At 38.2% G+C, this 21657-nt stretch overlaps 2 protein-coding genes across 8 annotated transcripts in view; both read right to left on the bottom strand.

The window, feature by feature from the left end:
• The window catches only part of BRD10 (bromodomain containing 10), a 191256-nt gene extending 178334 nt beyond the window's left edge, over positions 1-12922 (bottom strand). For 3 of the 6 annotated variants that reach the window (XR_012127733.1, XM_073228564.1, XM_073228563.1), the window contains exon 1: positions 11505-12922. Coding sequence is in view for 5 of the 6 variants with exons in the window: in XM_073228564.1 (XP_073084665.1) it covers positions 11505-12118 (614 nt within the window). In the remaining variant the exon portion in view is untranslated. The remainder of the gene's footprint in view (positions 1-11504) is intronic. The other 3 variants (XM_037019020.2, XM_073228561.1, XM_073228562.1) reach the window with 2 other exon arrangements.
• A 2057-nt stretch (positions 12923-14979) lies between these two features.
• Positions 14980-19782, bottom strand: RANBP6 (RAN binding protein 6). Of its 2 annotated transcripts, XM_017650876.3 has the most exons (3): positions 19423-19782; positions 18175-18307; positions 14980-16044 (listed from the first exon to the last, which is right to left on the bottom strand). In XM_017650876.3, exons 1-2 carry the CDS (start codon positions 19556-19558, stop codon positions 18216-18218), a joined length of 228 nt encoding a protein of 75 aa, XP_017506365.1. In that variant the 5' UTR covers positions 19559-19782; the 3' UTR covers positions 14980-16044; positions 18175-18215. The 2 variants fall into 2 exon arrangements, with proteins under 2 accessions (XP_017506365.1, XP_017506364.1); XM_017650875.3 differs by having other exon boundaries at positions 14980-19626.
• Positions 19783-21657: the final 1875 nt, after the last annotated feature.

The following is a 21657-nucleotide window of genomic DNA, read 5'->3' as shown; positions in this document are numbered from 1 at the left end:
AATCCAAATTTTGTATTAAATTTTTTTGTGTGAGTAAATAACACATATGCATAAAGATGAAATAAAGGCTACCAAGTAATTGCCTCTGTTTGATGGGGTATGTGATTTTTGAACTTTTTGACGATTTCCTATTTTTTCCAAATCTTATTCAAAGAGCATATAGAAAGCTTAGCAGAGTATTGACTATTTGGAAAGAAATGAATACATGTTAACTATTGGCAGAAAAAGGATTTAAACTGTTAATAAAAAATTAAAATAAATCCATTATACTGTAATTTATACCTCTTGCCATGAAACTTTAAAAAAAATAAGACTTAAATACAACTAGCAACCTTTGACTTAAATTTCACCACATGGAATTAAGAGAGGAGATCAGTAATATACTGGCACATGTACCATAATCGGGGATTTATCACAGAGAAGGCAAATAGTGAATCTGTGGCATCTTACTACACTGATGGACAGTGACTGCATTGGGGAATGGGTGGGGACTTAATAACATGAGTAAATGGAGTAATCACATTGTTTTCTCATGTGAAATCTTCATAAGAGTGTATATTAATAATACCTTAATAAAATTTTTTTTTAAAAACCTTTTATTTAGCATGCTATGTTATTTAAGACTAGTGTTCTTACAAATATTTATCTGTTAAAGATGCATATTTGGGTCTATAAAAACCAGTGTGTCAAACCATAATCAGCTGATACTGTCAATATATATTTACAATTTACTAATTATATTTGTTATAGTCACTTTTTTTGGTTACTCACAAACAAAAAGTTGAAAATAATGGCAGGCAGAGTAACTTAAATTGGTAAAATTCTGTATTTAATGTATTTTTTTCCCTCAGAACTGGGAGAAGACTAAATTCTTCAATTAAAGAAACAAACTAATGAAGTCCAACCTAAATTATTTAGATATTTAAAACTAGCATATTATGTAATTATTTGGCAAAAAAAAAAAGTATTCATTCTCTTCTTTCTGGCATTTTTCTAGGATTTCTGCTTAATATGAAACAAACTTTTTCCAGATACATTTCTTCATAATCCTTCACCAAATCTGCTACCTAAGAGAAACAGAGTCAAATGCAAAATTAAAATTAAGAGAAGCTAAAAATTAAGGGATGGAAAAAAATCAAATTGATGTTAGTTTTCTCCTCTAATTCATTCTATATGTGTCTCTTGTAATTCTCTAGCTTAAGAACTTTTAGTATAGTAAGTCACTAATACAGAATATCAAACTCTTTATTAGCACAACATATTAGGCCCTCTATGATCTGGCTCCATCAACTGGCCCTCCCAGTCACACCTGTCACTACTTTTCTATAACTACACTCTAGCCAAACTAAATTACTGGCCATTCCCTATGCAGTGGCTTTTATGCCTTTGAATTTTGAATATGTTGTTCTTGTAGCTTGGAAATGACTCTTTCATCAACTTAGTTTCTCAATTCCTATCTTTATCTTTCCATTTTCATCTTTGAATCCCTACAGTGCCTATCAAATAATAAGCATTACAAATATATGAAGAATATAACAAACTTACATTAACCATATACTACCTTCTATTATGCTTTTAAATATTGTATCCACCCCTAAACAGAGGATATGGTATCTGCATTCAACTCAGCAAGTGTTTACCAAGCTTCTCTGCACTTGAAGAGCCAGTTTCTAGAGATACAAAAATGCATAATATAATGTTAAAGTTTAGTGAGGCAAACAGACCTGCAAACAGACAACTTTGATATCATGGTATTAAAAAAAATGTCAATACAAATCATGAATCCAAGAGGTGGGTGCTGAAGAACAGAGGAATATACCTAACACTGAAAACGAGGAAGAGATTCACAAAGTTATCCTGAAGAGATGACAACTCTGCTGAGTCTTAAAAAACAAGCAAGAATTTTGACTTCACATAACTAAACATTTGAGTTTAATAGGGATTACTCATAGGATTAATACTTCAATATGATTCTATATTTAAATGAATTTTCTCAGATTATAGTAAAGTAGCTTGCTCTGAAAATTACTTTCATGGTCTAATTTCTACTGGAGGAAGAAACATAAAAATTACCTGTCATAGAAAACTTTAAATGTAAGAAAATGAACAAAAATCTTAGTATAAAATTACCACCCATTACCTTTCATTTTAACAAATTCAGCAATATTACATTGTGCCATCATGGGAAATCTAACAATTCTTAATTGATTTAAATGGTAAAACTGGAAACTGATGGATAAACTGAACATTACCTAACAAGGTAGTCTTGATCCTTACCCCCAAAATAAGTGATCCTGAATTTGATGAAGTTTCTAGAACTAACTACCAGTTTCTAGGAAATAGAGAACAAAAGAATGGAATGCTATCAACCAAACCCAAGAGAGTAGGAGACTCCAGACAAACTGGTTTCTTCAGTAAAAATCACTGCAGGAAAGAAGGGCAGGAAGAGAGGAGAGAGAGAAGGAAGAAAGGAAAGGGAAAGCTATTAAATTAAAAAGACCTGTGAGTCAATCAGAATGTGGTCTTATTAGATCATGAATCAAATTAAAAATATAAAAAAGAATTTAGTTATAATTTTTGAATAATTAGAAACGTGAACACTGGATATTTGCTGCTAAGAATTTTTTTTTGGTTTGATATGGTATTATAGTTAGATTTTAAACAAAAGAGTCCCAGTCTCAGAGAGTTACAAAAAGATGCATGTACAGAATAATCTGCTCTCACTGATTTACTTCAAAATAATACAGAAAGGAGGTATACAGAATGTATGGATGGAGCAGAACCAGCCATGAATAAATACCTACTGTTGGGAACTGGGTAATAGGTACATGAAGGTTCAAATACAGTTTGCTTTCTTATGTTAGAAATTCTCTAATGAAGTGTTTTAAAATAATGGAAAAACCAATTTGAAAACAGAGATGGTTTTGTATAGTATTCTGTGACAAACCCATGACTCTTAAAGATTTCTCCATTCGTTTTCGGAGGAATACTGTCTCCTCATTACTGGCCCCCACTATCTTTTTATTAGTTACTTCTTCTACAAGTTGTATTCCACATGAAGACATGAGTATATAAATCTGCTTTCTTTTCTATTGCATTCCCTTCACTCCAACTTATTATAACCCAAAATACAAGACTAACAACAGTTGACAAGTGTAAAAGCAATGCTAAAAAATACTTCAATGAAAGGAGAACTCTAAATTCTGAGGTGAAATCAAACAAATAGTGTTACTATATCCTGAAGCACGGGTCCTTAAACTTCATTGTGAATAGAAATCATTTAAGTAGTTTATTTAAAAATCGTAGAGCCCTAATCCCCACTCTGAGATTCTGAGTTAACATATTTAAATATGCTATTAGGGCCAAGGAATGTGCTTTTTAACACTATTCTAATGTCAGTGATATGAGAAACATTTTGAGAGACATGCCCCCCAAAACCTTTGAAAATGACCATTAGAACTTTTAACCACCTACTGCTTAATCTCAAATCAACATTCATAGAAGTCAAATGGCAACAAAGCAAGCAGAAAAAGTCCCTGCCTTCATAGATTTTCCATTCTAGTGAGAGAGATGAGAGGAAAACTATAGGTAATTAAATCATATTGGGTTGCAACAAATGCTATGAAGGAAAACAAAGGTTCACTGATTTTAATTTAGAAGCTTTAAACTCTCAGAGAAGAACAATACTGGAAAAGAAATTAACCAAGTAAAGCAAGAAGGTTGCAGTCAAGCAATTTTACCTTAAACTGGTTTATCTCAATGTGTATTCTTGTCTTTATCTTGTAGTTGGGTGCCTATACAGAAATGAACAAGCCTGAATTCCCAGACATACTAACATTTAAAAAGGCATAAAAGAAGCTATCAGAATTACTTTTGTCTACAGGTACTTTCACATGGCTGTACTCAGAATTTTTAAAGATGAAAGTGTGGGGTGAGTTCTTAGCACCAGCTATTCCAAATCCTTGAAACTGCACCTACAAAATCTGTAGATTTTTATATTTTGACTGGTATTACCCAAAACAACAACAGTAACACATTGTCATTAAAAAAAAAAAAAAAAAAAAAAAGAATAGACAGCGGTGGAAGGAAAAATAAAAATCACCCACAGTTCCACTACCCAGTAACAGCATTTAACGTGTTGTCTTATAACTTCAGTAATACACATTTTTGACCCAATTTTTCACCTATGTAGTTTATTCAAAATTGGTAAATACAAATTCCCTTTCATTTTTTTTTTTTACTGTAGAAGTAATACGCTTATTGTAGAAAATCTAGGACATAGTGGAAAGTTAAAAGAAAATGAAAAAAGCCCAGGATCGTTCTACTTAGGAATAACCACTATTAACACTTCAGAGGTTTTCTAAGTCTTTTTTCAAAGTGTATATACTTAGTATTCTGATTTTTAAGCACAACTAATTTTGAAACATTAACAGTTCCCAAGCGGAAGATGACACAACAAAGGGCTTGGTGACAGGTAATACTACCACTGGGATTTATCAGTCTTTCCAATTAAAAAAAGGAGAAGAACCTCAAATAATTTATTATGTATTTTAAAGATTCCTATTACTATGCAAGTTTCTTGGGAATGGAAATGACTATTTGTTCTGACCAGGCACATATAATTTTATGGAAATGCCTAGAGATGATTTGAAAGCTGAAATACAACTATGAAAGAGATCCAATCTTCCCTCCAAAAACACAATTTTTTCCCCCTACTCTAATTTTTAAGAAATAAAAATAAATACAAGGGCACAGATACAATGAGAAACAGACTATAAGACAAAACACTTTAGAATCTATTAGGGCACATGCATTGTATTAAATTTAAATCATTCTCAAATTAATATTCTCAAATGGAACAAAACCTAATAAAGTTTAAATTTACTATATCCAAATAACACCTTTTATTCCAGAATAAACTCTTTTCACCTTCATGAACCACCTCTTCTCAATTTTGCATTTCAGCTTTTAACATACATTATATATATTTTTAATCATATTCTTCTAATCTATCATCTTTCTATACTAAAGACAATCAACCCTCTCACAAAGTTCTGCTTTTGGTCCCCTGTATTTTCATTAGAGTCTGTCATGGGCAATCTCATTCACTCCCATTTCTTCAACCATCATCCTTCTACAGGTTAATTGCTAATTAAACATCTCTAATTTAAAGCTAGTTACTCTGACGAGGTCGTTCAGCTACCTAGTTGAGCTTTGTTGGGGTCACTGGTGATACCTCCTCTTCTATAAGTACAATCTTTCAAAAAGGAAATGTCACCTTCTATGAAAAGGCCTTATGTAGCCTTCTGGTAATTCTCAGCTTACTTTAAATTCTCTTTAAATGACTGCCTCCTCTCAAATTCCCTCAGCATCACCATCACCTGGGCTCAAATTCATTTTGGACACTCACACACCATAGCTTGCCCTCTTACCATCTTTACCTCCTGAATTTACCTCTTTTTGTATCCTCAGCCACCCTTTAGCTCCTACTGCTTATTATCCCTTGATGGAACTACGAGCCTTTTAAGTGGTTTCCTTTTTTCATTCTCTCTCCTCTTTCAGCCTTCAAACCACAAAATACTAGTAAAATCATGTCACTCCCTTAGCTAAAACCTGTGATGGATTTATACTGCCTACATTCTAAATTCCTTAGCAAGCATTCAAGGTCCTTCAAAATCAGCCCCAGCCTATCTTTTCAGAACTGTCTGCTACTCCAGGCCCTCACTATACTACACTGTAGCCAATAGACATAAACCATTCCTCTGGAATACTCTGCGGTCTCCTGGTCTCCTTCCTCCATGCCTTTAATTGTTTCTGTTTACCTACCACCTTGAAGTAAGATAGTATCATGTTGTCTTGCCAGTGGGTTTCAGCCCGGGCAGGTTCACTATGGATTCAGTGAAACCGAGAAATGACAATGAACCATTCTTAGGGTAAAAAGTTTAATACCTGGCTTTATTCTCCCAGTGATAGGTCAAGAGCTAGAATCACATCTGCATCCAACAGTCTGTGGGTCTGTAATGCTCCTCAGTCTCTGCCTTGCCCGCAGCACTGGGCAGAGCCCTTTATATAGTGACTCCGTCAATAATAGCTTATTGCCTAGGGTGTGGAAGCAGTAGCCTAGCAGTAGGCCAATTACATTATCGAGTAGTTTAGGGTCAGGGGAGGATCCTGGCTATACGAGCTTCCATCTTCCCCACAATGTTATCATTGTATCTACAGGTCTTTACATACTGCCTATCAGAGAATACATCAAATAACTGGGGAGGGGGGGCATTAATGAACCTTTCAACTTCATCTGTCAGTATTCTACTCATCCTCCAAAACTATGACCTCAAGAATAAAATATAGTATTTTTCAATCCCTGCTCCCTTCCCCTCTCCAGTAGCTTATCTCTTTTGCACTCCCATAACACTCCGCAATAAAGCTCATCATAGTAATGCACCAAGTATGTGCCCTCAGAAAATAATTATTCACTAGCTGAGCCAAGATGTACCAAACTGATTATGTTCTCCCAATTTGTTAAGGGGGAAAACTAGCTCTAGATAGAATCTATTCAATTAACAGTTTCCTCCCATAATTTAAGCCTTTGTACACCCTAGCAAAAAATGATACAACTAAATATAATCTATCAAAATTTCAAGGTGTTCTGCAAATAATACACTAACTTACAGATGTTTTGACAAAGAAACAAGTTTGAGAATCACAGTTTTAACATATTTTACTTTTTGTCATAACTATGTACCATTTTTTAATTTTAATTTTAATTTTTTTAATTTTGGTATCATTAATCTACAATTATAAGAAGAACATTATGTTTACTAGGCTCCCCCCTTCACCAAGTCCCCCCCACATACCCCTTCACAGTCACTGTTCATCAGCGTAGTAAGATGCTGTAAAATCACTAATTGTCTTCTCTGTGTTGTACAGCCCTCCCTGTGCCCTCCACACACTATACGTGCTAATCGTAATGCCCCCTTTCTTTTTCCCCACCCTTGTCCCTTCCTACCCACCCATCCTCCCCAGTTCCTTTCTCTTTGGTAACTATTAGTCCATTTTTGGGTTCTGTGATTCTGCTGCTGTTTTGTTCCTTCAGTTTTAGTTTGTTCTTATACTCCACATACGAGTGAAATCATTTGGTACTTGTCTTTCTCCACCTGGCTCATTTCACTGAGCATAATACCCTCTAGCTCCATCCATGTTGTTGCAAATGGTAGGATCTTATGTACCATTTTTTAAACCTCTTGAGGGTAGGAACTGTGCCCCAAATCCTAGAACAAGCAGGTGCTCAATAAATGTCTTAATTGAAATCTTTCATCCTTTCATCACAGCACTTAAACATTTTCTGAACCTTCTCCAAATAACTTTATTTTTTTAAGAATGGCCACTATAATAAGAACTACATGGAGAATCAAGCTCTAACATTCTGTAGTTCTCAACAAGAAGGAAATCTGGATCCTATTACCAAAGATCCCCAATATTTAAAGATTTACATAAAAAAGAAATACATAATCCAGTGGGGGATGAGGGGAGTTAGACTACTAGGAAGAAAGAACCATCTTTTAATAAAAGTTCCTAATTCATTTCTGGGTTTTGATCTTGAGAATAAGCAATCAACAAAATTCAAATCTAATTTGGGAGAGGATTTACTCTACAAAATTCATTTGTACTTCATTTACTACTTGTACTTGGAAACCTCTATTTTAAATTTTTTGAAGCTTCTTGATGATGCTTTTATACTCTCATTCCCAAGAAAAATATTCTCCCAACTAAAAAGTAATTACAAATTAGTTAACTAAATTAACTAACCTTTAGCAGTATTTTAAGAAAGCCTTTTTTAGCCCATTATGTGCACCATTTAACAGCAACTTAATTCAGAAATCAAGAATAATTTAATGATATATCCAAGCTTGTTTTCATCAAAATATTATTTTAAATGACCAAAATTTAAATTTTAAGTTCAGTTTTGCTGGGGGTCACTAGTGATACCTCTTCTAAAACAACAATCTTTTAAAAATAGGAAAAGCCATCTTCTGGCTACACAGCAATTATTCTTAAAGCTTTTAACAATAAATTTTAAATTTGGAAAAGGCAGAAAAAGTCTTATTAATATTTGACAGTTTCCAAAACTCCATGCATAACTTCCTAACTATTAAGTATTTTCTATTCCTTTCCACTTAGATGATTTTCTCCTTATTTCTAATGCTAACTACTATTTATCTCAGTTGCCTTGAATAAATAAGATTCCTTCCTAAAATACAACTATCTTCAGAATAGATATGTTATCTGTTTGTCCTAGTTCTATAACAAATATTATATATTAATATATTGTTATATTAGTATGTATTTATATGCAATAAAAATACTTGCAAATTATTTATATATACATGTAGTGCTACTATAAACACCACAAAAAGAAAACCCAAAATAGAAATTTTAGAAAGCTAAAGTAAAAATAAAATATACTTAAGTTTTAATATCTTCATCCCTCATCCCAATCACCCTGTATACCTCCTGGGGTACAGATACACTCTGGAAATCACACTATAGCCATACAGACATGCCTGTAGTTGCCAGAAACACTACACTGTTTCATGCCTTGAATTCATTGCAGTTCTGGAAAGCTCCATTCAAACCCTCCAAAAACATCCAGTAGCAATCTTCCCTTTCAAGAACTAATTCAAGTATAAACTTCTGATACCTTTTAACTAGTCTTTTTCCCCTGTCCTTTCCTCCTCTCACTTGCCATCCCCACACTTAGGCCTTCAGATTTAGGTCCCTTCCTCTTAAGTTCTCCTTTACCTTGTTTATATATCCATTATAGAATCATTATCTTTGTAGTTGTCTCTTTCCCTACTCAACCACTTAAGGGCAGGGAACAACTTTGGATCTCAGAGACTTGAATGTCTAGCTCTGACAGATTTGTGCAATCAATTAATCTAGCCTAACACTCCCAGAGCACAGATGAAGAAACTGAGATTCAAGTTATACATATGTTCAAGGTACTAATGCCACTGGGCTGCTATAAAATGATAATGTGTCATCATCTCTATATGATGTACCTACCTCATTTCTATACTGTATGGAACAGATGTAAAGTCCTTTTGGTAAATTTGAAAATGAGTTAACTCAGAACCTTACAAATATATACCAAAAGAAAAAAATTTAAATGTTAATATCTGCATCACTTTTCTATTCCTATTATTTTTAAATTATTTTCATATTTTTCTATATTATTACTATTGTTTTTTATTACATACCACTTACAAATAAAGTAGCTGAGTCATCTATTTGCTGAAAATCATATTCATGTGGACAGTACACAGAATATTGTTCTGGAATATCTATATAAGATATATATGTGTGTGTATATACATTTGTTTATACCAAATGGTTAAAACCTATGCTGTATTCAAAGCTGTGTCCATTCAAAGCACTTACTTAGTAATAACTCAGATTTTAGGTTAGTCCCGAAAAAAGAAATGATCTCCTAGTACCTGTAAGTGTGGCCTGGAAAACCTATTACTTATGAAATGTTTACATATATCAAATATAATAAAAGTGACTTATGCAAGAATTTCTCTCTCTTGGACTAAGCATGTCAAAAATATATTATTATGGTCATGTACATAAATCATAGAATGTTTTAAGCTTCTTTCTAAGTATAGATGTTACTAGACCATATGGAAATACAATATTCAGTGCATTAGCCACTGAGGATGATTCTAAGCATTTAGAAATTTACCTTTATGTAAAAGAAAAATAGTTTCTCTGTTCTTTCATAGGACTCAAGAAATATTTACTGTACACACAGTACTTTTGAAAACACCTATAATTCATTGAAACCTATACAGTATGTTACTTCTCAGCACTTACATGCTGCCATTCTCTTACCTCATTCTAAAGCCCTGTTTCCACATCTGTAAAACTGGATGCTTGGACTAGATGAACCTTTATGGTTCTTGCAGGTCTAAAATCTTGTGACATGAATTTAGAGTATATTTTACTACTTAAAAATAATGACATGTGAATGGATTGCTTTATATGAATCACAATTAAAAGCACTGTGGAGACCTGTAACACAACTACACAAGTATAATGTCACTAAATAAAGTACTAACAGTAATTTACAAAGCATATTTGTGAATAATTATCCTATTACCAAATAATTCTACTTTATGAAAGGATTCAAGAAGAGGTTCATTAGTTTAAATAGAGCTCCCCTAAAATCAAGCAGTATGTTAACTATTGTTTCCACTGAAAAAAGTCACTGATAGTCTTGAAAACAGCATACAGGAAGCTAGTAACAGATCAGATTATTTAAAAATTACCATTATAAATCAAGGACCAAAAAATTAACACAACATTTTCAGGTGCTATTGTATAAAAATACTAGTACAATGCCCCATTTCAGAAATGAGGTAAACATCATTTTATTCTACCACTAATATTATAATGATTAAAACTTACATTGGGCTACCTATGGGACCAGTAAAGTTGACTTCACATTTATTAACTCATTTAATCCTACAGCAACCACATAAGGTAGATACTATAATTATCCCCATTTTACAGATAAGGAAACCAAGGCCAAAAAGGTAAAGTGACCTGTCCGAGTTCAATTCAGCTAGTAAATAGTCAAACTGCTATTCCACTTCAACTATCATTTCCAATAATTATTTTTCTATTCCTGAAAATTTTTCACTTGAGAAATTAATTTGGCTTGTATCAATTATATAATGATTATAATTAAAACCGTTTATTATAGTATCTTCCTGCTACACTACTTTCTTTTACTAAAGACGACGACTCTGGATATACGCGTGTAGTACACCAAGAGCACGGTGCCATCTGAACTGCCAGTGATTTTTGTCAGAATAAGCACAAATGTCTAAACATATTAAAAATCTTGTGTGGATGTATCAATATTGCAAAAACTCAGTCTCCTCATATGAAGGTGAGAAAAAAAGATCAGGGGTGTGCCAGAGTAACTGTTAACCATTTAATTGTTAAGACTGCATAAATCTCTTATGGCCAACATGTAAAACGATACATTTTTTAATGGTTTGTAACAGTTGTTTATATGAACCAAACTTATTTTTCTAACGATATTTCATCCTAAAAACTTTAGAAATTTTTTAATGTTAAAAAAGGTCTAAAAGTTTTGGGTCCGACTTCCATCCCACTAAAACTTTTCTTCTGCCCACTTGCTACCCCTGTAATTCTCCTACGGGCACCATTTCGCTTTACATTTACAAACTTCACCTGCTTTGGGCGCTCAGGACTCGGCCTGCTTCCCAGCTTTTCACCGCGACACCGGGTTGCTCAGCCCACACCCACTACACCCCAGAGGACCCGGCCCAGCGCCGCTCCTCCTCCCGGGGTTCTCCAGCACCAAATCAGCACCTATCAGCGACGCCCCCCGGCCCCTGGCCCAACCCATCCTCGGACACGTGCGAGGGTGTTTGTGTCAGTCCGTCCCACGGCGCACTGGGCTCACTTACCGAGAGAGAAGCGCCAACTTCTGCTCCAGCATCATCTCCAACCTCTGGCCCTGTCTGGAGATCCAATGGTCCACTCCATGCAAGCGGTAGCACGTCTCCAGCATCAACCTGAAGTCCGCCACGAACTCGGTGATGCCCCTATACTGGCCGCTGATGAACTTCTCCTCCATCTTCAGCAGACACATGCCCTGCCCGGGCTGCTGCAGGAGGGCGCGACTGCCCCGGCCTCCGCTGCGCGGACCCTCGGAAGCCGCGGCCGCCGCCGCCGCCGCCTCCTCCCCGGTGGCAACGCCCCCCAGGGGCTGCAGGAAGGGAGCGGTGAGGCCCCTGTGCTTCTCCTGCAGGAACTCAACCAGGATGCGGTAGCCCTGCTGCAGCTCGTAGGTCAGCTCCTGCTCCTTGCAGCCACCGCCCCCGACCACCACCGCCTCCTCCTCCCCCTCCTCCAGGTCGTCTGCCTCCTCCCGCGAGGAGGCACTCCTCCCTCGGGCCGGCCCTGAAGCTGGGGACACCAGTGCCACCTCCTCCGCGTCGTCCTCTTCCTCGGCCGCCAGTGGCGGCCGCTCCTCCTCCCCGGCCGGCTCCATCCCCCCCGGCGTCTCGGGCACTCTCATGCCTCTGGCAGGCCCAGGTGGGGCGGTACGGAGAGGCCGCTCGAGGCGCCGAGGGACGCGTGAGCGTGGGCCGCTTTCTCAGAGCTCGGGAGCGCCGCGCAGCCCCCGCTGCATCGGGCCTCGCTCTTCTCAGCCGCCGGCTGCGCTCGGTGCGCGCGGGGGTCTCGAGCTCGCCGCCGGCGGGGCGGGGTTACATGGCGCGCGGGGGAGGGGGGAGAGAAGAGGAGAGCCTAGGTGCCCTCCTCTCCCCTCCCCCCGGCGGCGACGCGCGCGCGGCCCTCGCCTGCCTCACCCCTCTGTGCCCCGCCCGCTCTCCACCAGCCAGGCCCGGCCGGCCGCTGCGGCCTCGGCGCCCCACCCCCTCCCGGGCCGGCTTGGGGGCTGGGAGGGGGCGAGGAGGAAGTTGAGGGGGGGGCTTCTCTAGCCTCTCCGGAGGGGGCCGCAGCGCTGGGCCGCGGCGGCTCGGACTCCTCCTCTCCCTCACACCCCCCTCCCGCCCTCTCTACCTGCGGGGGGACCCGAGCAGGAGGAGGCGGCGCGCAGACGGGGCCCGGCGACAACTGTCAGTTAGAAGCCCCGCTGGGCGGGAGGAGGAGGAAGGGGAGGGGCAGGGGGAGGACACTCAAGCTCCCCCAGGACTGGGCAGCTGTGGAAAGCGAAGAAAGAGCCATCGTCGCCATCCGCATGCGCATGCGTAGTAGAACCAGCGCCCCCTCTACCCCCTCCCCTTTCGCTTCCTGCGGGGCTACGCGAAAGCAAGGACTTCGCGTTAGCTACAGGCCCTGAGGCCTGGTAGATTGCTCGGGCCAATGATGTCATCAGCTTGCAGACAACTGTAAGGGGCGGGGTGGAGAAAGAAGCAAGGCGCCTGCGTAGCTCTACTAGCCACCTCCAGAGAGACCGAAGGGCTTGTGAAAGCAAATCCTGAAATACGGTATTTCTTTTGTGAGACACTTAGAACCACTGAAAACTAAAATTAATTCTGAAGGAGCTTGCCAGGTAACTTTCGTTAGTGGCAAATGAATAGTAAGGCACAAAATGTAAATCCTGTCATGTAAAATTCATGTTTTTGCACACACTCTCCCCCTTGTGACCGCCGATGTCACCCAGTTAATATAAAACTGGAATTTTGAAAAGTTTAAGAAGGCGGTTCAGGGACTCAGCCAACTAAAATATGTCCACAGACAAAAAGGAAAGGAAATGATTTGTAGAACGAATTTCTGAAATTCTAGTCCCTAGTTCTAAACATCAACTTATATTTTGAAAACTAAATCTCATTTTCCATTAAAATGAAAAAAAAAAAACTTTTACCTTCCTGATTTTTGAGGACTGCTAATAATAAAGGAAGGGAATGAAAGTCCATGTAAAAAAAGATCCTTAGGACTAAAAACACTTAAAAATTTTTTCATGTCTAAGCTGTACAGCATTAGATAGCCAAGTTGTTAGCAGGGCCTTACACACACTTAAAAATTACTGTTTAGAGAATATCTAAAAAGTGGACTCTTCATTCACTTTAATTTACATGTTGCTTAAAGTAAGTGGAGAAAACATTTTTACTCTCCTCAGAGCCCATGGATGTAACCAGCTCATAGGAACAAAGGCAATGACCAGTTCTACTTTGCAACTGGCAACCAAAAACATGTCTGATTAGATCTCTTATTCCTGTAAGAAAGTCCAACAATCAGGACTCACCCTATCCCAACAATACCCACTCTCTTCCTCTTTAGCCACCAGTCCTATTTCATACCTCTCAGATAATATTAACTTGGATTTATTAAACCATGTGTGCCACTAAGCACTTTATATTCATCATCTCCCATAATTCTCACAGTGATCCTATAAACTTAAGTATTATGCCCACTTTACAGGTGGAGAAACTGATGCTTAGGTTAAGAAAATTGCGAAAATTCAAATCTAGGTCTGGTCACACTTCAAAATTCTCCAGATGCCTAATTCCAAGTCATCTTGGCGGAGTTTCCAATTCCTTATGCGCCAAGAGTGTGGGGAATTCCTAGAAATATTAATCAAGGTCTTCTTAACTAAAGGATATTAAGATTAAAAGGTGCAGGTGAGTTGTAGGAGTCTCAGCTATAAGTCATGGAAAGGTAAGATGATTTCAATCTTAGCGATTATGAAAGTAGGATCAGGCCTTTTAACTTAAAAAAACTATTACACAAGAAATATGTTGATTGTAGGTAAATTAGAAAATACAGTTGGCCTTTGAACAACATGGATTTGAACTATGCAGGTTCTCTTATATGCAGACTTTTTTCAGTAAGTGTATTGGAAAAATTTTTGGAGATTTGTGACCATTTAAGAAAACATTTTTCTCTAGCTTACTTTATTGTAAGAATAAAGTATGTAATACATATACAAAATATGTGTTAATCAGATGTTATGTTATTGATAAGACTTTCAGTCAACAGGTTATGAGTAGTTAAGTTTTGGGGAAATCAAAAATTATAGTTTTGACTGCGTTGGGAGTCATGCCCCTAACCTCCTCATTGTTCAAGAGTCAATTGTATAAATAAGTGAGGAGAAAAAATGCCATTTAATTGTACCTTCCAGCAAAAACCTCTAGTGAAACTATGTGGTGGGATTTTTCTATTTACTCATCTGTACGTTTGCATTTATCTTAAATAAACTTAAAATTGTGACTACCCTATACTTAATTTCCTTTTTTCCCCTTAATAGTAAATAATTGTTGGGAATGGACAGGAATTGTACATCTGAAATCTCAATTTCTCATTTCTACAGTGGCCCACATGGTCTGCAGCTGAGCTGGCAGGGGGGTCAATCAGGGAAATTCTAATGAAAAAGGAATTCCAAACCATAATAACACAAAAGAGGTACAAACAACAGCAGCACTAACACCATTTATTAAACACTTACTAGGTCTTAAATATTTACTGGATACTTTACACACATAATTCTCACAAGAGCTCAGGAAATCATGACAGTTATATTTGTTCTTGAGGATCAGTGATTTGCGGAGTAGAAATTTTTTTGTACCCTACGAAAAGCTTGACATTAAAGACCAACATTCCAATTAATATTTAACCCTAGATTTGTTTTCTTATAATGCACATCTACTGCTAAGCAACTGGTCTCAAAGCTGTTTTCTGTCTCATGTTTAAAGCTAAAATTAACTTTGCTTCCCTTTCATTTTCACAATAGAATACTCTTCAGTGTTACTACAGAATCTAGTAAGAACTTCAAAAGAGAAACCTATTTAAGCCCCATTTTGAATCAGGGCTCTTCTTGCTGAGCTGCTTTGCAGGGGAATAATGGCTTCATGCATAATGCAGTATTCTGCTGAAACATATAACACTGATTGACTCCCACAAATACTGATTACTTAGTATTTGTCAAATACTGTGTTACAGTTGTTACAGGCTACCCATGTTAGACATACCAGGACACTCTTTTCAGTAACCATGGTTCTTAGAGTCCTGGATAATTTAAAAAATAGAAACTGGTCTTTAAGGAAATTTTTAAGTTTCAATAACTCTCAGATGGACACCTTGGGAACTAGAATATGGATATTCATATCCAGTTCTCAGGAGAACTTAATGGAAAAGTTTATATATATTATAGAAAAACCTTCCCACATCCACAGCATTATCTCAAAACTCTCCCAATTTCATCCTCCATTACCATGAAAACCAGTAGTATTATTAAGGAGGAGTAAGCTTGACACTATTACTAATATTCTTCACCCATAATTCCAAAGATGTTTGTCCTGGAAGTTCTCCTACCTTTGTGAGCTCTTAGCATCTTGTGATACACAGCATGACATCTTGACACCAAGTATACTGCTTACTCAGCATCAATAACTCAGACAAATAGGAACAATTTGTATACTTCGCATCAACTAGGGGAAAGGTGACAAACATTCTAGACAGCTGAAGCATTATTACCAACATCTGTAAGAGATAAAACATGCAAGGTGAACAGATGGCAACTGTAACACTGACTGATCTTGGAGAAACATGGGGAAGGAATATAAATTGCTAAGTAGGGAGAGAAAGAACAGTTCTCTCAGTTATAATGTAATCTACTTACAACCCATATTTGGAGTTATTTTTATGGTAGATGATATTCAACTGGTATTGAAGTGCTTCAGGCAAGATTTAGCAACTCTTGTAAAGCTTCCTGCTGTTCATCATCAAGTTGGGATATGCATTCCAACCATAATTCTTCAGAAGTCTGTACCTGACGCACAACATTAGCTAGGCGTTTGGCACAAGGATCTTCAGAGTTAATAGTCTCATTAATTTTTCCTTCTGCAATTATACTGATTATTTTTGGAAGATTGGAATTATTTGGACCAAGTACAACTGGGTGATTAGTTTCAATTAAGTCACAAAGAAAACTCAAAGTCTGAGTAGCTTCCTCTTTATCTTCATGCAGTGGAAGCCATGATAACCAGTGTGGAAGAACTTCATCTACATTTACACAATTAGGCTTAAACTTCAAAATCTTCCCTACTGCTGAGATACAGTTTTCTGTAGCGATGACATTTTTTTTGGTTTTGGAATTTGCACACTTAATAACTTTAACCAGCAGTGGAACAGCTTCTGAACACAGGGAACGATAATCATCTCCACCAAACTGTGCCATAACACCCAGACCATAAGCAGCAGCTTGCCTGACTTCAGGGTTGTTATCTCGCATATTTAGTAGCATTGGCCACCGAAAATATTCTACATATTTAAATGAGGTTGGACTGCAGTGCTCTATGATATCATCAAATATACACAATCCCCACTGTCTGTCTGGCCATGGCCTATTAGAACAAATTAGATTCACAATTAATGGAAGCAGCTGTTCAAACCATGGTAAAATATTTTCCTTGTAAGTACTAAATAACGAGTGCAAAATATCTGATACTTTGGTCAGAATATAAACATCACATTCATCCTCATCCTGCAAAGACATTTCAACCTGTTGGTCATAGTTTTCTTCCTGTCTTTTAACCTGTCTCAATTCTTGGTTCTTAAAGTGCCCTTCAAGTTTTGCTTTTAAGATTTCTCCTAGTTCTTCCAAGTGTTCATCATTAAGGCATCCATCTCCCATTACTTCAATGGACTTTGCAAAAGAATTCATTATTTCTGAGAGTACATCTGTATCAGGTTCAGTCCCAATAGCCTTGATTAAAGGATCACATATGAATTGCCACATCTGTGCAAGATACTCTGGGCCACGAATTCTTGCACATTCCAGGAGAAAAGGCATGGACTCTGCTGCTGCTACTCGAACATTATCATGGAAATAAAATTTCAGTAAAGGAACCATTAGCTTTACAACTTGTTCTATATACTCCACAAATCCTTCCCTTAACTCTTTAGCATAGTAAACCAACATCTGGCAAGCAGTTGCTTTTGCTTCAAGTCCTGAAGTTTTAATTCCAAAACTTTGCTGGTCTCCAAGATTTACAAATTGCCAACCATCATCATCACTCATATTCTCCACATCTTGTGTGTCTAAGAGAGCAACATCAGGTTTAGCTGAAGCAGTCTTAATAAGAGGATCAATAACCAGTGGTAGGTACTGTTGAAAATCATTTCCAAGAATTTTACACATTCTAGCCCATGCTGAAACCATGTAAGAGGTCTGAGGGTCATCATCTTCCATATTATTTAAGTCTGATTGTGTCTTCAGTAACAGCTGCATCACATTAGATGCATCTTGCATGAATTTTTCCTTCCCAACAGCAAGACCAACATGGCTAATGCATTCAATAGTTTTTCCTTTCAGAAGCTTTAGTTCCTTTTGAACAGCAAGCTCAACAATGTGCTTAAGTGAGGGCATAAATGTATCATAATATGGAACAAATTTTTCTTCTATTGTATCTGCAACTGATGCAATGGTTATCACAAGCTGTTCCAAGGCCAACTTAGTTCCATTCCGAATCAACTCTTGAAGTTTAATCACCAAAATGGAATGTATATTTCTCACCATACTATCCAAATATAGAACTAGCAATGATTTAGGGCAGTCTTCAATAAAAATAATAAGTGCAGAAGCTGCATGTGATTGCACACGCTGATTACCTTGATTTTCCATGGTACGCAACAGAGCTGCAATCACTGTTTCATGGAATTTCTTTTGGAAGTTTGGCGCAAAATCTGTAGCCATCTGTCCAAGTGTAGTACAGGCTGCAGCCCTCACCCTTGGATGAGGATCCTGAAGAAAAAGCAAGACAGAGTTAACTGTTTCATCTAAAATTGATTCCATTTGCTGATGGCATCCTTCTCCAATGGCAGATAAGGCCATTAATCCAGCATGTCGGTATTTCCAGTCAGGGCTCTGAAGCATCTGCATGATGTGTTCCTTAGTCATTGGTAAAACAAGTTTTCCACCAAGCCCACAAGCCAGTCTGTCTAGTGCACTCTCAGCAGCAACTGCATTGCTGTCAAAATCATCTTCTTCCATTTCATCAGCATTTACCCAGTCCTCATCATCTTGTAGGTCAACCATCATTGCTAATATTTGAGGAACTGCCTGTGCAATAATATTTGTATGTTTTTTCAACATTGGGGTTGCAGTTTCAGACAAGGTCACTATTACTTCAAGAGCCAGCTGGCGTTGCAGATTACTAAGTCGAGAGTCTCCACATAACTTGAGACTCAACTGCAGAGTATCTTCTAAATAAGGACCCAAGTATTTAGGTACTGTATCTGCAATCTCAACAAGGGATTCTAGCACTGAATCATCATCCTGGTAGCATGAGTCATTCACAGCCTGTAAGATTCCAGGAAGCAAGTCTGCAAAGTCTTTGAAAAGAGCAATATTATTTTCGTTAGCAAGTACAAATGCAGCCGCAGCTCTAGCGGATAATGTCCTAATTGCTGGATGCTCTTGATCTTGAATACACTGGTCCAACAACCGTTTGATGATATCCAAATCATGCCGCTCTTGGTTCCCAAAAATCCCAGGAAAGTGCCAGAAAACGTGAAGTGCAACTTCCCATAGAACCACATTTTTAGAGAAGATTGAATCAATAAGGAACTTCAGACCTTCAGGCCAGTGGTTAGTGCCATCCTCATCTATTAAATTCCTGGCTAGCACTGCAAATATATCACAAAGTTTTTTCCTCATGCTAGCATGTGTTTCTAACTTAACAGCCAGTATCAGTTCAATCTTGACATCCCTCTGAACATCAGAAGGCAGATTTGGATAGACTTCCTCAAACCCAGAGGACAAAAGCCGTCGTAGCAGTGCGGCAGCCATTTGTCTCACCTCATAACCTGCTCTTCTATTTCTGACAGCATCTAAGAGGAATGTAGTCTTACACAGACCTGGGATATTTTCATAGATTTCCTCTGCCTGCCTCCGCACCATACAGCTTGGATTGATCAGGTTCTTCAGAAGCTGGTAAAACTCTTGCTTTCCCGACACGGTCGACAGCACCCCGGCAGACCCGGCCGCCGCCATGGCGCTCTGTCAAAGCAACCGCGACTGGGCAGGAGAGAGAGGGTCTACGGCTCAAAGTAGTGACGTAATCGAGGCGCCGGCGGGGATGGGCGGGGCCGGTTCCCCTCCGCGACTAGGAAGCTCCCGGAGGTGGGGAGCCGCGTGCCGGGGACTGGTGGGAACAGGTCGGGGGCGAGGGACATCCACTCTCTGAAATCAAAGTGCATCTGCAGAGGGAAACTAAGAAAGAAAATCATGGTATTGGTTGTATTAGAATGGGATTATGGGTGATTTTCCCCCCTTTTCTTTCTCAACTATCTCTATTTTTGTTATCCTGTTATTTTTAAAACCGTAAGTACCTCTTGAAAACCCGCTAAGCGAAAGAAGCGGATCACAAAAGACCACATATTATATGACTGCATTTATCTGTAAAATAAGCAAATCTATAAAGAAAGTAGGTCAGTGGTTGCCCGAGGCTGGGAGGAGAAGAGAATGGAGAATGACTGCTGTCAGATGCGGAAGACGGGGGTGAGGTGGGGGTAGGGAGTATTAGCTCATGAAAATGTTCTAAAATTGATTGTAGTGATGGTTGCACAACTCTGATTACACTAAAAACCATTGAATTTGTGCAGTTTAGATTGGTGAATTGTATAGTATGTGAATAATACCTCAATAAAGTTGTTTATCAAATAAATGCAATAAAAGAAAAAGACAACGATTACTACATCTAATGCTGTATAGCAGTGGTGCTTAAACTCTGATGTGTCAAATTTACCTGCTCTGTGGATTATAATAGAGAAGGAGAAAGACACTAAGTAAAGGATGGTGGAAAGTAATCAGAAGGCTTGAATCCTCGTCTCATTTCTAAATTAATATCCTTGTATCCTTGGTCATGTCACTCAAGGTTTTCCTCACATGTTGCCTAAATTGTAAAATGCTTTTACAATTTTCCTTTTAGTAAGAAGCTGCTGATATTATTCCAAGAAACAAATGCCCCTGAGACTAAATATTTTTCTTTAATTCAGGCAGATGTGTCAATCAAAAACAATGGTTATTCCCCTAACAGTGATTAGATCTTACTTTGTATTAGCACTTTGCCTCTCTGTCATTTTGATCTTTTATGGGTTTGCAAGATTGTAGGATAGGTATAATACTAGTCATAGGTAAGAAATATAAACACTGGGAGATTAAGGGTTTTGCCTAAAATGAAACAGCTTAGTCTCAGGTCAACCTTTTACAAAAGCAACAGTAATGGTCTTTCAACATTCCACTTCCCCATAATTCCTCTTGGTTTTGCAACATGATCAGAGGCCTTCATTTTGTTTGTCTCAAAACTCCTCCAAGGGAGCTTAATTTTAACTTTGCAAAAATACTGCTACATATACCAACAGAGATACAAAATCACAGCTTTATCATTAACCAGATGACAAAGTAGTTAGTCTCACAAATGACATTATAATATGTATGCTCATTTAGGAATGAAACTTAATCTCTAAACAGTGTTTCTCATTCTGTGGACTGAAAACCAACTGCATCAGAATCACGTGAGACACTTATTTTAAATATAGATATTAAGGCCTAGGCTCTGAGTTACTGAATCAAATTTCTGGTGAATGCAACCCAAGAATGTTCAATTTAGCAAGTACACTGGGTTTTCATATAAATACCAAAATCTGAGAACCACTGATGAGATCAATCCTAGTTCTGATTCCAAAATTTTGACTACAGTTTTGGATCTTGCTCCAGATCACTGGTTTTCATACCATTGTTTGAAATAGTCTTAACTGCAGATTCTATGAATTTGCTATTTCAGGGAATGTTAATAAGCATATGTGGGAAGAAAAGCTTCTCTTAACACTATCTATTAGTGATAGAATCCAGACCTGAATACCGCCTTTTGAATAAGCCCACCCACCATCTCAGAGAGACCTAAGTTTCATCTTATTTAGGCTACAAGCATCCTCCAGAAGACACATCAGCAAACCACAATCCCACTTTCCCCTGACCGCTCCCCTCAAAGAGCCCGCCAAAGCCCTGGCCATAGAAAGCCTCTCGACCTATTAGAGACCCCCTTTTTCCTTTGTACTGCTGGCCAGGACAGAGGGCTCCCTCTCAGGTTC

The sequence above is a fragment of the Manis javanica genome, chromosome 2, assembly GCF_040802235.1.
Source record: "Manis javanica isolate MJ-LG chromosome 2, MJ_LKY, whole genome shotgun sequence".
NCBI lineage: Eukaryota > Metazoa > Chordata > Mammalia > Pholidota > Manidae > Manis > Manis javanica.
Note: the sequence above shows the minus strand (reverse complement) of the source record. Positions and strands in the feature narration are given on the sequence as shown.

Coding starts and splice junctions, on each gene's coding strand:
- RANBP6 (XM_017650875.3), bottom strand. CDS start 19,558: ATGGCGGCGGCCGGGTCTGCCGGGGTGCTGTCGACCGTGTCGGGAAAG.